The following is a 16,575-nucleotide window of genomic DNA, read 5'->3' on the forward strand; positions in this document are numbered from 1 at the left end:
TTCAGGCCCCGATCACTCAAAATCTTTTTCACTCCATCTTTCCACCTCCAATTTGGTCTCCCACTTCTCCTCATTCCGTCCACCTCTGACACATATATCCTCTTGGTCAATCTTTCCTCACTCATTCTCTCCATGTGCCCAAACCATTTCAAAACATCCTCTTCTGCTCTCTCAACCACACTCTTTTTATTTCCACACCTCTGTCTTACCCTTGCATTACTTACTCAATCAAACCACCTCACACCACATATTGTCCTCAAACATCTCATTTCCAGCACATCCACCCTCCTGCGCACAACTCTATCCATATCCCACGTCTCGCAGCCATACAACATTGTTGGAACCACTATTCCTTCAAACATACCCATTTTTGCTTTCCGAGATAATGTTCTCAACTTTCAAACACTCTTCAAGGCTCCCAGAATTTTTGCCCCCTCCCCCACCCTATGACTCACTTCCGCTTCCATGGTTTCATCCGCTGCCAAATCCACTCCCAGATATCTAAAACACTTTACTTCCTCCAGTTTTTCTCCATTCAAACTCACCTCCTAATTGATTTGACCCTCAACCCTACTGTACCTAATAACCTTGCTCTTATTCACATTTACTCTTAACTTTCTTCTTTCACACACTTTACCAAACTCAGTCACCAGCTTCTGCAGTTTCTCACATGAATCTGCCACCAGCGCTGTATCATCAGCGAACAACAACTGACTCACTTCCCAAGCTGTCTCATCCACAACAGACTGCATACTTGCCCCTCTTTCCAAAACTTGCATTCGCCTCCCTAATAACCCCATCCATAAACAAATTAAACAACCATGGAGACATTACACACCCCTGCTGCAAACCTACATTCACTGAGAACCAATCACTTTCCTCTCTTCCTACACGTACACATGCTTTACATCCTCGATAAGAACTTTTCACTGCTTCTAACAACTTGCCTCCCACACCATATATTCTTAATACCTTCCACAGAGCATCTCTATCAACTCTATCATATGCCTTCTCCAGATCCATAAATGCTACATACAAATCCATTTGCTTTTCTAAATATTTCTCACATATATTCTTCAAAGCAAACACCTGATCCACTCATCCTCTACCACTTCTGAAACCACACTGCTCTTCCCCAATCTGATGCTCTGTACATGCCTTCACCCTCTCAATCAATACCCTCCCATATAATTTACTAGGAATACTCAACAAACTTTACCTCTGTAATTTGAGCACTCACTCTTATCCCCTTTGCCTTTATACAATGGCACTATGCAAGCATTCTGCCAATCCTCAGGCACCTCACCATGAATCATACATACATTAAATAACCTTACCAACCAGTCAACAATACAGTCACCCCCTTTTTTAATAAATTCCACTGCAATACCATCCAAACCTGGTGCCTTGCCAGATTTCATCTTCTGCAAAGCTTTTACTACCTCTTTTCTGTTTACCAAATCATTTTCCCTAACCCTCTCACTTTGCACACCACCTCGACCAAAACACCCTATATCTGCCACTCTGTTATCAAACACATTCAACAAACCTTCAAAATACTCACTCTATCTCCTTCTCACATCACCACTACTTGTTATCACATCCCCATTAGCCCCCTTCACTGAAGTTCCCATTTGCTCCCTTGTCTTATGCACTTTATTTACCTCCTTCCAAAACATCTTTTTATGCTACCTAATGTATGGGTATGTATATGTGCATGTGTGGGCGTGTATGTTTATACATGTCTATATGGGTGGGTTGGGCCAGTCTTTCGTCTGTTTCCTTGTGCTACCTCGCTAACGTGGGAGACAGCGACAAATTATAATAGATATGAATAGATGAATCAGATTGGGGAAGAGCAGTGTGGTTTCAGAAGTGGTAGAGGATGTGTGGATCAGGTGTTTGCTTTGAAGAATGTATGTGAGAAATACTTAGAAAAGCAAATGGATTTGTATGTAGCATTTATGGATCTGGAGAAGGCATATGATAGAGTTGATAGAGATGCTCTGTGGAAGGTATTAAGAATATATGGTGTAGGAGGCAAGTTGTTAGAAGCAGTGAAAAGTTTTTATCGAGGATGTAAGGCATGTGTACGTGTAGGAAGAGAGGAAAGTGATTGGTTCTCAGTGAATGTAGGTTTGCGGCAGGGGTGTGTGATGTCTCCATGGTTGTTTAATTTGTTTATGGATGGGGTTGTTAGGGAGGTGAATGCAAGAGTTTTGGAAAGAGGGGCAAGTATGAAGTCTGTTGTGGATGAGAGAGCTTAGGAAGTGAGTCAGTTGTTGTTCGCTGATGATACAGCGCTGATGGCCGATTCATGTGAGAAACTGCAGAAGCTGGTGACTGAGTTTGGTAAAGTGTGTGAAAGAAGAAAGTTAAGAGTAAATGTGAATAAGAGCAAGGTAATTAGGTACAGTAGGGTTGAGGGTCAAGTCAATTGGGAGGTAAGTTTGAATGGAGAAAAACTGGAGGAAGTAAAGTGTTTTAGATATCTGGGAGTGGATCTGGCAGCAGATGGAACCATGGAAGTGGAAGTGTATCATAGGGTGGGGAAGGGGGCGAAAATCCTGGAAGCCTTGAAGAATGTGTGGAAGTCGAGAACATTATCTCGGAAAGCAAAAATGGGTATGTTTGAAGGAATAGTGGTTCCAACAATGTTGTATGGTTGCGAGGCGTGGGCTATGGATAGAGTTGTGCACAGGAGGATGGATGTGCTGGAAATGAAATGTTTGAGGACAATGTGTGGTGTGAGGTGGTTTGATCGAGTAAGTAATGTAAGGGTAAGAGAGATGTGTGGAAATAAAAAGAGCGTGGTTGAGAGAGCAGAAGAGGGTGTTTTGAAATGGTTTGGGCACATGGAGAGAATGAGTGAGGAAAGATTGACCAAGAGGATATATGTGTTGGATGTGGAGGGAACGAGGAGAAGTGGGAGACCAAATTGGAGGTGGAAAGATGGAGTGAAAAAGATTTTGTGTGATTGGGGCCTGAACATGCAGGAGGGTGAAAGGAGGGCAAGGAATAGAGTTAATTGGATCGATGTGGTATACCGGGGTTGACGTGCTGTCAGTGGATTGAATCAGGGCATGTGAAGCGTCTGGGGTAAACCATGGAAAGCTGTGTAGGTATGTATATTTGCGTGTGTGGACGTATGTATATACATGTGTATGGGGGGGTTGGGCCATTTCTTTCATCTGTTTCCTTGCGCTACCTCGCAAACGCGGGAGACAGCGACAAAGCAAAAAAAAAAAAAAAAAATGCATGAAGGGAGCAAGTATGGATATGTACATGTGTATATATGTATGTCTCTTTATGTATATGTATGTATATGTTGAAATACATACATATGTATATGTGCATGTGTTGGTGGTTTTTTTTTTTTTCTCCAAAGGAAGGAACAGAGAAGGGTGCTGGGTGAGGATATTCCCTCAGAGGCCCAGTTCTCTGTTCTTAACGCTACCTCGCTGAGGCGGGAAATGGCGAATAGTGTGAAAGAAAGAAAGACATATATATATATATATATATATATATATATATATATATATATATATATATATATATATATATATATATATCGAGGATGTAAGGCATGTGTACGTGTAGGAAGAGAGGAAAGTGATTGGTTCTCAGTGAATGTAGGTTTGCGGCAGGGGTGTGTGATGTCTCCATGGTTGTTTAATTTGTTTATGGATGGGGTTGTTAGGGAGGTGAATGCAAGAGTTTTGGGAAGAGGGGCAAGTATGAAGTCTGTTGGGGATGAGAGAGCTTGGGAAGTGAGTCAGTTGTTGTTCGCTGATGATACAGCGCTGGTGGCTGATTCATGTGAAAAACTGCAGAAGCTGGTGACTGAGTTTGGTAAAGTGTGTGAAAGAAGAAAGTTAAGAGTAAATGTGAATAAGAGCAAGGTTATTAGGTACAGTAGGGTTGAGGGTCAATTCAATTGGGAGGTGAGTTTGAATGGAGAAAAACTGGAGGAAGTGAAGTGTTTTAGATATCTGGGAGTGGATCTGGCAGCGGATGGAACCATGGAAGCGGAAGTGGATCATAGGGTGGGGGAGGGGGCGAAAATTCTGGGAGCCTTGAAGAATGTGTGGAAGTCGAGAACATTATCTCGGAAAGCAAAAATGGGTATGTTTGAAGGAATAGTGGTTCCAACAATGTTGTATGGTTGCGAGGCGTGGACTATGGATAGAGTTGTGCGCAGGAGGATGGATGTGCTGGAAATGAGATGTTTGAGGACAATGTGTGGTGTGAGGTGGTTTGATCGAGTAAGTAACGTAAGGGTAAGAGAGATGTGTGGAAATAAAAAGAGCATGGTTGAGAGAGCAGAAGAGGGTGTTTTGAAATGGTTTGGTCACATGGAGAGAATGAGTGAGGAAAGATTGACCAAGAGGATATATGTGTCGGAGGTGGAGGGAACGAGGAGAAGAGGGAGGCCAAATTGGAGGTGGTAGTTAGGTAGTGGCAGGAACAGAGGAAGAAAATGCCTCATTCACTCACTTCCATTCTGTAGCTGTCATGCTTAAGGCAATGAAACCAAGTTCCCCTATGCACGACTGGGCTTCACAGAGCTTTTTGTGGTGTCCCCATGCCACTTCACAAAACCCTGTTCCATCCATTGACAGCATGTCATCTCTTGTATACCACATTGGTCCAAGTCGCTACATTGCATGCGTGCCTTTCCCCCACCTGTTGGTCAGGTGTTGAACACTCAAATGTTTTTCATTGAAACCTTTCATCTCTAATTTGGTTTCTCCCTTTTCTTTGTCCCTCCATTTATGATACATACATGCTCTGTGTTAACCTCTCCTCACTCCTCTCCTTCTGTGTAAACCATTTCAGCACACCCTCTTCAACCTTCTTACCTACACTCTTCTTATTACCAAGCCCCTCTCTTATGTTGTTCTTATTTTATTGATAAAGCAACTTACATCACATATTTTCTGCAAACATATCATTTGTAACACATCTGCTTTCCTGTGAACATTCTTATCTATATCATCCATAGTGCATTGTTAGGACTAATTTACTTACTGGAATACCCATATTTGCCCTCATTGATGGAAGGTTCTGACCCATTTATTCCCAGAGAATACATGCCTGGCTCTGTGAGATTTGGTTTCATAATTTTCAAAACCTACACCTCCCTCCCCCCAATACACTACTTAAACATGGAACTCCTAACCATTCAGACAAATTTCAGGTTCACTTCATCTCTCATCTCTTCTAATGAGAAGCAAGCTATTCAGGAACAGATAGTGTTTGCTTTGTTGCTCAGTTTTACATTTAAAGTCTGGCCTCAGTGAGGATCCTCATTCATGATGATTCTTTTACATAAAAAAAAGAATGATAAGTAAATAGGTATGAAATGATTTCCTTGCATAACATTGTAACATCCAATTGTTTTTTCCATATGGAAAAGTCTTCATCTCGTATGATGAGATACTATCACATTTTACTTTTACAGGGATAAGGGAAAATCACCTAGGAAGCAGGTAGGGGAAGCATTACCAGAACCAGTTGATGAAATCTCTCTTGTGGGTCACACAGAACAGCCCAGCATAGCCATGCTATTTGAACCATCAGGTAACTAACTCATGTGCTAAGCCCTTTGTGTAAAGCTTACTGGTTGACTAGAATATGATATGAAATTTTAGGATTTTAGCATTCATGACTGTGACATAGGCATGTAATTTTATTCCAGTCCATTTATGCATTTATGTTTTGAACTTAATTTTCTGGTTTACTAGGGTATATGGGATTTTTAGGATTTTTGCATTCATGACTGTGACATAGGTATATGATTTTATTCCAGTCCATTAGTGCATATATGTGTTTTGAACTATTTTCTAATCATCAGCTTTACTAAATGAGTTTGATTGTAGATAAACTTGCTTAGATTGCCCCTTTTCATTGTTTTCTATTCCAGCTTATTCCTATGATGTTGGGTTGAGGGCAGGGGGCACATGGTCTGTTTACATGTAACACCCACTCTTTAGTGTATGATCTAAATCATTGCTGATCCAATATGGCTAGTCTTTCTAAGATTGTGATGTTTATTGATTATTATCAAAGTCCAGCAATTAAGGTTAATTGTGCAAAATTTCTCACTCCTGCAAGTATATCCAACCACTGCTTTCCAGTTACTAGCTTTGTAGAGCCATGGCAGTTTATAATCAGACTCCAGTTAGTCATCATTGGAGCTTTGGTTTAGTGTAACTAATGTTTACATATCTCTTTATTTTTTATGTTTAGCCCAATATGTATTGTTCTGGATTTTTAATGTATTGTTGAATGTTTTGATTTTCATTTAATTAATCCCTTGCCCCAGGTTTAGAAGTGGAACAGTATCACTTTTATGTTCATACATACTGCACACACAAATTTCTTCAATGTTTGTTTCTCATTGATGGAATCACATACATACTGCACACACAAATTTCTTCAATGTTTGTTTCTCTTTAGTGGAACCACAAACAGCATTTTTTGTGACATCTTACCCTGAATATAAGAATGTTTTTGCTTTAAGAGGACTGAGGTATTTGATCAACATCCAAATATCTTTATTCCATTATATTGGAAGAATTAAGAATACTATCAACGAAAGAAGCTTGGAGTCTCTTAAAACACTGCACTAGTGTTGCCCTCTGCTAATGGCCTGTTAAGGTTGCGGAACTTAAGGCTGAAATGCAGCTCTGTAGTTCAGCAGTTGAGACTCTTTTGCCGAGGTCACCCCCTTAAGGGAGTTCACAAAGGAAACAGACATCAGAGATATAGATAGATAGAGAGAAGCTTGAACTTAAACTCTGTTCAAGATGTGGGTTTTGCTTGGTGTCCCCTTGATATCAGACTTTGCTGGGACTGGGTGAAAGAAATCAAAGGCAACATTGTTTTGTAATGACAAAAATATAATTCCTTCAGCATGATGCCATTCTTGCAAACAACAAAGATATTTAATAATGGTTCAAAATGCGATAATGTGTAGGCTTTGACGCTTATTAAAACATCCTAGAAAATCTTCCATATTTATTGCAGAATTATTTAGTATTAAGGTTGTGCTTAAATTTATTGAACAACTTAATAGAAATTTTCAGTCTTTTAAGTTCTTAGAGTGTACTCCAGGCCATATCACACTATGGTGCAGTGCAGTCTGTGGTTCAAAAAGTTCGAGATTAGATTATAAGAATCCACACAAAGCATGTAAGTGTAGAATTTTGATGGTGCTCTGGTCTTGGTATCAGAGGTAATGAAATAGATGTTGAGGCTGAACAAGCCATGTCTAGCATTTTGTGTATTAGAGTTATACCTTACAATGATTTTACGAACAGAATAAGTGATTAGATGTAAATTGCAAGCTGGATGTGACTTGGAAACTCTCAAAAATAACAAATGACAGAGAATAAAGGAAGTTGTTGAAGTATAGCATTCCTTCTTAAATAGTAACTGCCACATTGAGAAACTTCCTTTGATGCCTTTTAGCATTGTTCATACAGAGAAATGTCTTTAATCTGATGATCTGTTGTTTGGAAACTCTCCATGTATTGGAGAAGAAGAGAATTTGACCTACTTTGCAAAAATTTGAATCATGTCTACATATCTATATCTCTGATGCCCTTTCCCTCTGGTAACTGTCATCCAGGTGTTTGCCTGACTGAAGAGTCTCCATTTATCCCTGTCCTTGATTGTGCCCCACACATTCTTTTGCCATTTTTCTTCTTTCTATACTCTTCCATTCTGTTTCCCCATGCCAAAGGTGGTCTTCTTCTCAAACCAATCCCTTTGAGCTTACTATCTTTTGCTCTCTTTGTAACCTCATCATCTTACCGTCTTTCCATGTACCCAAACCATCTCAAAGTATTGCGTTTCACCCGCTTTACTACTCCACAATCCATTCCCTTTGCATTCCTTGCCATACCAAATTTCTCATGCTTCCCATATTTCTTTCTTCATTCCATCTAGTCATAATCACATGCTCCTCACAAATAGCTTTTTTTTTTTTTTTTTTCCATGGACTGAATTCTCAACCTCTGTATCTCATTCCATGTCTCTGTTTTGGTTTCAAGGATTATATTGTCCCTTAATCCTTTCTTCACTACCATACTTACATCTCTACTCTTTATTATTCTATTAAGGGATCCAGTGACTCCTCTGCCCTGGACGGTCCTCTTTCTTATCTCTTCTTCCATATTACCAAACTTACCCAAGATACCTCCCAAGTGCACTAATTCTGTTACTTCTTCCATTCTTTCTCCCCCATATCTGTATCACAGTTTAGTGCACTTTCTTCTCTTACTCTATAGGGTTTTGCAAAATCCATAATTTCCTTGCTTCCTTTCAAACACCATTACTTTACTTGTACTCACATTTACTTTCAATTGCGTACACCTATGTACACCATAAAATACAACCATCTGCAAATCCTTTTCTCTCTCCACAAACAGCACAGTATTACCCACTGACAGGCTTGTCACTAGCCACCATACCTCACCACCAAACTCAGTCTGTGCACCCTCTTTCATTAGTTTTGTTTTCATATCTTATCACTTTATCCATACATATGTTAAACAACCCTGCTTCATACCCACATGTATATGGAAACTTTTGCTGAATTTCCCATCTGCTCTTACTCATGCATTTGCTCTTCTATAGGAGGCTTTCACTTTATCTAAGAGTTGGCCCCAACCCCTCATATCTTTAATGCATCCCATAAAGCATTCCACTCAACTGTCATATGCTTTCTCCAGATCCATAAGAGCTGCTTATGGTATCTTACCTTTCACTAGATACTGTTCCACTGTCATTCGCACTGCAAAGATCTGATCCACACTTTCCCTACCTTTCCTGAAATGCCTTTGCTCCTGACTTACTCTGCAGTCAGTCAACTCCATCACTTAATGAGTCAGTTCACAACATCCAAGAGTTGGCCCTAACCTCATATATCCTTAATGAATCCCAGGAAGAATTCCACCCAACAGTCATATGCTTTCTCCAGATCCATAAAAGCTGCATACAGTATCTTACCCCTTACTGGATACTTTTCTACTGCCATTCTCACTACAAAAATCTGATCCACACTTCCCCTTCCTTTTCTAAAATCCCTTTGCTCTCTACATCCTTTCCATTCAGTCACTTCCATCACTCGATCAGTCAACACTTGTGCATAGCCTTTTCCTAGTATATGTAACAGACTTATTTCCCTGTAACTGCTACATACATCGTACCTTCTCTTCTTTGAATAAAAGAACAGTAATAGATTTCACCCAATCCTCAGGCACAACTTTCTTTTTCCATGCTAAATTTCATATCATTTACATTTACTCTATCACAATTTCTCCTCCGTTCTTCAACATTTCAGCTGTAATACCATCCACTTTGTGTTCCTTTTCTGCCTTCAACCTCATTATTGTTCTCTTTACCTCCTTTTTTTGCTAAGGGCCCCTGCACTTGTATCCTTTTGCCTCATTTAATATCTCCAGTTTTTTGTTTTCTGACAGTAATTTTAGTTTTTCACCCATCTTCCTCTGATTTATCACTTTTGATGAATTCCACCTTGTCTTTTAAGTTTCTTTTCTTGTGTAAGCACCTTCTGGTAAGGTGATTCTATGTTAAATGTAACCATAACTTGTTGCCACCTAATGTTGTGATTATAACAACCATTTCTTGTCCTTTCTTTTTTTTTTTTTATTAGAATTGTATCTGACAGTTGTATAGCCCACAGTAATCTTTTGATAAACATATTTTCATTCATTCTCCTTTTCTTTATCTGGTATGTGATCTTTCAAACTGTAAATGATCAGGGATTATTATATCTTTTGACCTCTTGCTTTTTTAATATTTCTAGTTTTGGTGCCACACAACTTCTAGTCAGAATCTCATTGTTGACCTGGAATCATCTGCATCTCTTTGTATTCATAAAGATCTTCTGTTTAAAGTACAATATGATCTTTCAAACTGTAAATGATCAGGGATTATTATATCTTTTGACCTCTTGCTTTTTTAATATTTCTAGTTTTGGTGCCACACAATTTCTAGTCAGAATCTCATTGTTGACCTGGAATCATCTGCATCTCTTTGTATTCATAAAGATCTTCTGTTTAAAGTACAATATGTATTTTCACCACTCATGCCTGCTGCTGCTGCACACATTCTACTTGTTCTTTCACCATTGTCTTATGCACCTGGATGACATACTTACCTGTCACTCTCTACTCTCTCTCACACCCATCCATTCATGTCACCCATCATGCGGAGTTTCTTTCCTGGATCTACAGCATATATATTTCTTTCAACCAAGTTCTCTCTCAAAGGCATCCTTAACTGTAATCTTTATTATTGCTTTATGATATAAACATGATAAGATGTTATTGGTGTGGTGAGAGGACAAGAGCAAAGGAAGGAGTAGCACTACTCCTGAAGCAGGAGTTGTGGGAGTATGTGATAGAGTGTAAGAAAGTAAATCTAGATTGATATGGGTAAAATTGAAAGTGGATGGCGCTAGATGGGTAATGATTATTGGTACCTATGCGCCTGGTCATGAGGAGAATGATCATGAGAGGCAAGTGTTTTGGGAGCAGCTGAGTGAGCGCGTTAGCAGCTTTGATGCACGAGAGCGGGGTATAGTGATGGGTGATTTGAATGCAAAGGTGAGTAATGTGGAAGTTGAGGGTATAATTGGTGTACTTGGGGTGTTCAGTGTTGTAAATGGAAATGGTGAAGAGCTTGTAGATTTGTATGCTGAAAAAGGACTGGTGATTGGGAATACCTGGTTTAAAAAGAGAGATATACGTAAGTATATGTATGTAAGTAGGAGAGATGGCCAGAGAGTGTTATTTGATTACATGTTAATTGATAGGTGCTTAAAGAGAGACTTGTGGATGTTAATGTGCTAAGAGGTGCAACTGGAGGGATGTCTGATCATTATCTTGTGGAGGCGAATGTGAAGATATGTAGAGGTTTTCAGAAAAGAAGAGAGAATGATGGGGTGAAGAGAGTGGTGAGAGTAAGTGAGCTTGGAAAGGAGACTTGTGTGAGGAACTTCCAGGAGAGATTGAGTGCAGAATGGAAAAAGGTGAGAGCAAATGACACAAGGGGAGTGGGGGAGGAATGGGATGTATTCAGGGAAGCAGTGATGGCTTGCGCAAAAGATGCCTGTGGTTTCAGAAGTGGTAGAGGATGTGTGGATCAGGTGTTTGCTTTGAAGAATTTATGTGAGAAATACTTAGAAAAACAAATGGATTTGTATGTGGCATTTATGGATCTGGAGAAGGCATATGATAGAGTTGATAGAGATGCTCTGTGGAAGGTATTAAGAGTATATGGTGTAGGAGGCAAGTTGCTAGAAGCAGTGAAAAGTTTTTATCGAGGATGTAAGGCATGTGTACGAGTAGGAAGAAGGAAATTGATTGGTTCCCAGTGAATGTCAGTTTGTGGCAGGGGTGCATGATGTCTCCATGGTTGTTTAATTTGTTTATGGATGGGGTTGTTAGTTAGGCGAATGCAAGAGTTTTGGAGAGAGGGGCAAGTATGCAATCTGTTGTGGATGAGGGGGCTTGGAAAATGAGTCAGTTCTTGTTCACTGATGATACAGCACTGGTGGTTGATTCAGGTGAGAAACTTCAGAAGTTGGTGTCTGAGTTTGGTAAAGTGTGTGAAAGAAGAAAGTTTAGAGTAAATGTGAATAAAAGCAAAGTTATTAGGTTCAGTAGGGTTTAGGGACAAGTTAATTGGGAGGTAAGTTTGAATGGAGAAAAACCGAAGGAAGTGAAGTGTTTTTGTTATCTGGGAATGGATTTAGCAGCGGATGGAACCATGGAAACGGAAGTGAGTTACAGGGTGGGGGAGGGGGTGAAGGTTCTGGGAGTGCTATAGAATGTGTGGAAGGCAAGAACAATATCTCGAAGAGCAAAATGGGTATGTTTGAAGGAATAGTGGTTCCAACAATGTTACATGGTTGTGAGGCATGGGCTAGAGATAAGGTTGTGTGGAGGAGGGTGGATGTGTTGGAAATGAAATGTTTGAGGACAATATGTGGTGTGAGGTGGTTTGATCGAGTAAGTAATGAAAGGGTAAGAGAGATGTGTGGTAGTAAAAAGAGTGTAGTTGTGAGGCATGGGCTATAGATAAGGTTGTGCAGAGGAGGGTGGATGTGTTGGAAATGAAATGTTTGAGGACAATATGGGGTGTGAGGTGGTTTGATCGAGTAAGTAATGTAAGGGTAAGAGAGATGTGTGGTAATAAAAAGAGTGTAGTTGAGAGAGCAGAAGAGGATTTATTGAAATGGTTGGGTCACATGGAGAGAATGAGTGAAGAAAGATTGACAAAGAGGATATATGTGTCAGAGGTGGAGGGAACGAGGAGTAGTGGGAGACCAAATTGGAAGTGGAAGGATGGAGTGAAAAAGATTTTGAGCACTCGGGGCGTGAACATACAGGAGGGTGAAAGGCATGCAAGGAATAGAGTGAGTTGGAATGATGTGGTATACCGGGGTTGATGTACTGTCAGTGGATTGAACCAGGGCATGTGAAGCGTTTGGGGTAAACCATGGAAATTTTTGTGGGGCCTGGATGTGGAAAGGGAGCTGTGGTTTTGTTGCATTACTCATGACAGCTAGTGACTGAGTGTGAATGAATGTGACCTTTGTTGTCTTTTCCTAGCACTACCTTGCTCGCGTGCGCACATGCATGGGGGGACTGTTGTTTCATGTGTGGCGGGGTGGTGATGGGAATGGATGAAGGCAGCAAGTATGAATATGTACATGTGTATATATATCTGTGTATGTATATGTATGTATACATTGAAATGTATAGGTATTTATATGTGCATGTGCAGGCGTTTATGTATGTGCATGTGTATGTGGGTAGGTTGGGCCATTCTTTCGTCTGTTTTCTTTTGCTACCTAGCTAACTTTTTATTTAAATTTCAGGTCACTGTTTTGTCCATTACATGTGTGCACTGTGGTCTTCATCTGTTGAACTGGCAAATGATGATTCAATCAGTTTGGTTGATCGAGCTGTTGTTGCTGGAGCAAGTCAGAGATGTATTCATTGCAAGAAATTTGGTGCCACTCTTCCATGCAAGGTTTGTTTTTAATTGTATGCATTTATAGTTTTATCTAGTTAACATATCCACAATACTCTTGAAAAAGTTGCTTGGATTATAGGACTGTTTTGCTATTTTGATTTTAGTTTTATTCACTCTAACATACTGCTGTTCCTTAGTAGCCCAGCACAAATAATCCTTTATTATTTTTTTTTCCATTTATGTGCCTAATAGACTCTTGGATGTGAAGGTGTTGAGATGGGCAGGTGGTGGGATATCTGATCATAAATTGATGGAGGCATGGGTGAAAGTTTCATAGAGGCTTTAGGAATAAAGAAAATTACATGGGTAGGAAGAGGATTGTGATAGTGAGTGAGTTTGGAAAAAAGGCTTGTTAGAAGAGATAGCAGGAGAGTTTAAGTGCTGAGGGATAAAAGTTGAGATTGCATGAAGCTAGGAGAGTGGGTGAGGAATGAAAAGCACTGCATACATATGTCAGAGAAGTGCGTGGCATGTGGAAGGTGGGAGATGGAAAGTGACAAAGGGTTACGAGTGGTGGGATGAGGAAGTTAAGTTGTTACAGAAACGAAAAGAGAGGTGTGTGGGTGTTATTTTCAGGGAAGGATAGCAGATGATAGGGAAATGTGAAAGAAAAAGCTATAATATGTCGAGAGGAAGGTGTATGTCTGAAAAGGAGGGCAAATGAAAGTTTGGAGGAGCAATTATTAGCAAACTTCAGGGAGAATAAGAAAATGTTTTGGAATGAGGTTAATATTGTGAGTTAAACAAGAGAACGAATGGGGAGATTGGTTAAGGACAGTGTGAGAAAAACAAGAGAACAAATGGGAAGATTAGTTAGGGGTAAATGGGGAATAAGTAACTGGCAGAAATGTGTGTAACAGGAGATTGGGTGAATATTTTGTCCAGTGACAGGTGGCAGATGTGGGATATCTTGAACTTGAATGTATGGGAAGTGAGAGAGAGAGAGTCATGGAAAGTGGTTTGGTGAAAAGAGAAGAGGTGGTGAAGGCCATGAATAATATATAGCACAGCAAAGCAGCTGGAATGGATGGGATTGCAGTTGAATTTCTAAAGAAATTGGGTGTTTGAATTGTTGATTGGTTTGTTAGGATTTTCAGTGTATGTATGGCTCATAATGAGGTGCCTGAGGATTAATGGAATGCCTTAATAATGCCATTGTATAAAGGTAAGGAGAACTTAAGTGAATTTTTTGATTACAGAGGTATAAGTTTGTTAAGTGTATGTGATAAGTTGATTGGGAGTGTGGTGATTAAGAGTGCTGACATGCACAGAGTTTCAGACAGGTTATTTAGAGTGTGAATTTGAATGGAAAGAACTTGGAGGAAGTGGAGTCTTTTAGATAATCTACTTTGAGTGAATATGGCAGCAAATGGAACCATGGGAGCTGAAGTGAGTCATTGAGTGGGTGAAGAGGTAAAAGTTTTTGGAACATTAAGTATTGTGTGGAAAGAGATTTCACTGTCTTCAATGGTAAAGTGGGTATGTTTGATGGTATTGTACTACTGTCAGTGCTGTATGGATATGGGGCATGGGCTTTGGACAAAAATGTAAAGATGATGGTGTATATGTTGGAAATGAGATGGTTTAAGACAGTATGTGGTGTAAGGAGGGTTGATCAAATATGAAATGATAAGATGTGAGAGAAGTGTGGTTGTAAGAGGAGTATGTATGAGAGAGCTGAAGAGGATGTGCTGGAATGGTTTGTACATATGGAAAGAATGAATAAGGAAAGGAGACTAAGTGTGTATACATGTCAGAAGTAGAGGGAACAAGGAAAAGGGGGAACTAAGGAGGGGATGAGGCATGTAGGGGATGTGGTGAATAGGAGCCATGTGATATACATGGGATGACATGCTGTTAGTGTGATGAGCCTCTTGTATGAGGATTATGAAGTAATCAGAAACCACAGAATACCTGACAGGCACAGATGCTCCTAACCTTCAGCAAACACAACAAAACAACAGGTGCCTCTTGCAGAAGGATGGCAGACTAGTTTCTGTGGACCTTCAAGATAAGGAATGAGATATGAATGAAGATATTATTCGAACCACTAATTCTTTCAGGAATTCCCTCCCAAGACACCCTACATCTGCCATTCTACCATCAAATGCATTTAATAGTCCTTCAAAACTGTTTGTCCTCCTCACTTCATCACTACCTTACATCACTTCCCATTTTTGGCCCTTTCACTGATGTTTTCATTTGTTCTCATATCTTTTGTACATTATTTATCTCCTTCCAAAACATCTTATTCCCCTTAAAGTTTACTGATCTTCACTCGCCCCAACTCTCATTTACCCTCTTTCTCAACCTAGGCTCTTTCCTCATGACCTACTGCTTCATCTTATACATCTCCCAATTATTTGCACTCCTTTCCTGTAAGTTCTAGCAACTTCTTCATCCCACCACTCACTACCCATTCTAATCTGCCCCCCTCCCACCTTTCACATGCCAGACGCCAGAGATATAGATAGATAAAGAGAAGCTTGAACTTAAATTCTGTTCAAGGTGTGGTATTAATAGTATAGTTGAGAGAGCTCAAGAGGGCATGCTGAAATGGTTTGGACATATGGGGAGGATGAGTGAGAGGTTAACAGAGAGGGTTATAGGTCAAAGGTATGAGGCAAGAAGGAGTTTGTAAAGGAAATAAAAGGATGGGATGAAAGAGATTTTGAGTGCTTGGGGCCTGAACATGCATGAAGGTGTAAGGCATACACAGGATAGAGTGAATTAGATGGATGTGATATACAGGGGGAGACACACTGTCGGTGGACTGAATCAGAGCATATGAAGCATTGAGGTAGAAAGGTTTGTGGGGTTTGGTTGTGGATAGGTGGATGTGGTTTTGATGTATAATACATCAAAGCTAGAGAGTAGATGTAAGTAAATGAGGTTATTTTTTCTGTTTCTGGTGGTACTTCACTAATGCAGGAAGTGGCGAACTTGTATTAAAGGGAAGAGATTTTTTCTAGGGCGCGTTTTTGTTTGGAGATTACTTGATGATACTTAATGTAACCAGGTAGCCATCTTTTCTTTCTGTCCTAGCCATGCTGACAGAAGCAGAGACTTCTGTAAGTAGACTTTTACTTTTGGTATTTCTTAAGCAGAGGATACATGTGAATGACCTGTGCATTTGTATGCCCTCGGTCAAACCTCTATAAATGGGAATGGAGTTAAATTTTCAGTCTTGAATAGATGCATACATAGTTTCACCTTGTTTGATGCTTGTATGGTATGTGAGCATTCTGTCCAAAAAGCACTTAACTTATGCAACTCTTTCTTCACAACTCAAAGAGTTTCCTGCTATGAGCGATTTGTGCTCGCCCTGCCTTTTGGCAAAATGATAAGAGCAGTAGAAATAAGTGTTTGGTTAGGAACTGTTGGTAGAAGTAACAGGTTGGACCACAAGGCAAGAGTATTAGGTAGACTGTGCTAGAGTTGCCCTCTGCCAGTGGCCTGTTAAGGGTGAGGCACTAAAGGCTAAGAAGCGGCGCTGGA

At 40.0% G+C, this 16,575-nt stretch overlaps 1 protein-coding gene across 3 annotated transcripts in view; it reads left to right on the forward strand.

The window, feature by feature from the left end:
* Nucleotides 1-16,575, forward strand: part of LOC139760669 (uncharacterized) — a 107,137-nt gene that overhangs the window by 58,901 nt on the left and 31,661 nt on the right. For all 3 annotated transcript variants that reach the window (XM_071684182.1, XM_071684183.1, XM_071684184.1), the window contains exons 6-7: nt 5,465-5,583; nt 12,920-13,074. In XM_071684182.1, coding sequence (XP_071540283.1) covers nt 5,465-5,583; nt 12,920-13,074 — 274 coding nt within the window. The remainder of the gene's footprint in view (nt 1-5,464; nt 5,584-12,919; nt 13,075-16,575) is intronic.

This window comes from Panulirus ornatus, chromosome 37, assembly GCF_036320965.1.
Source record: "Panulirus ornatus isolate Po-2019 chromosome 37, ASM3632096v1, whole genome shotgun sequence".
Lineage (NCBI taxonomy): Eukaryota > Metazoa > Arthropoda > Malacostraca > Decapoda > Palinuridae > Panulirus > Panulirus ornatus.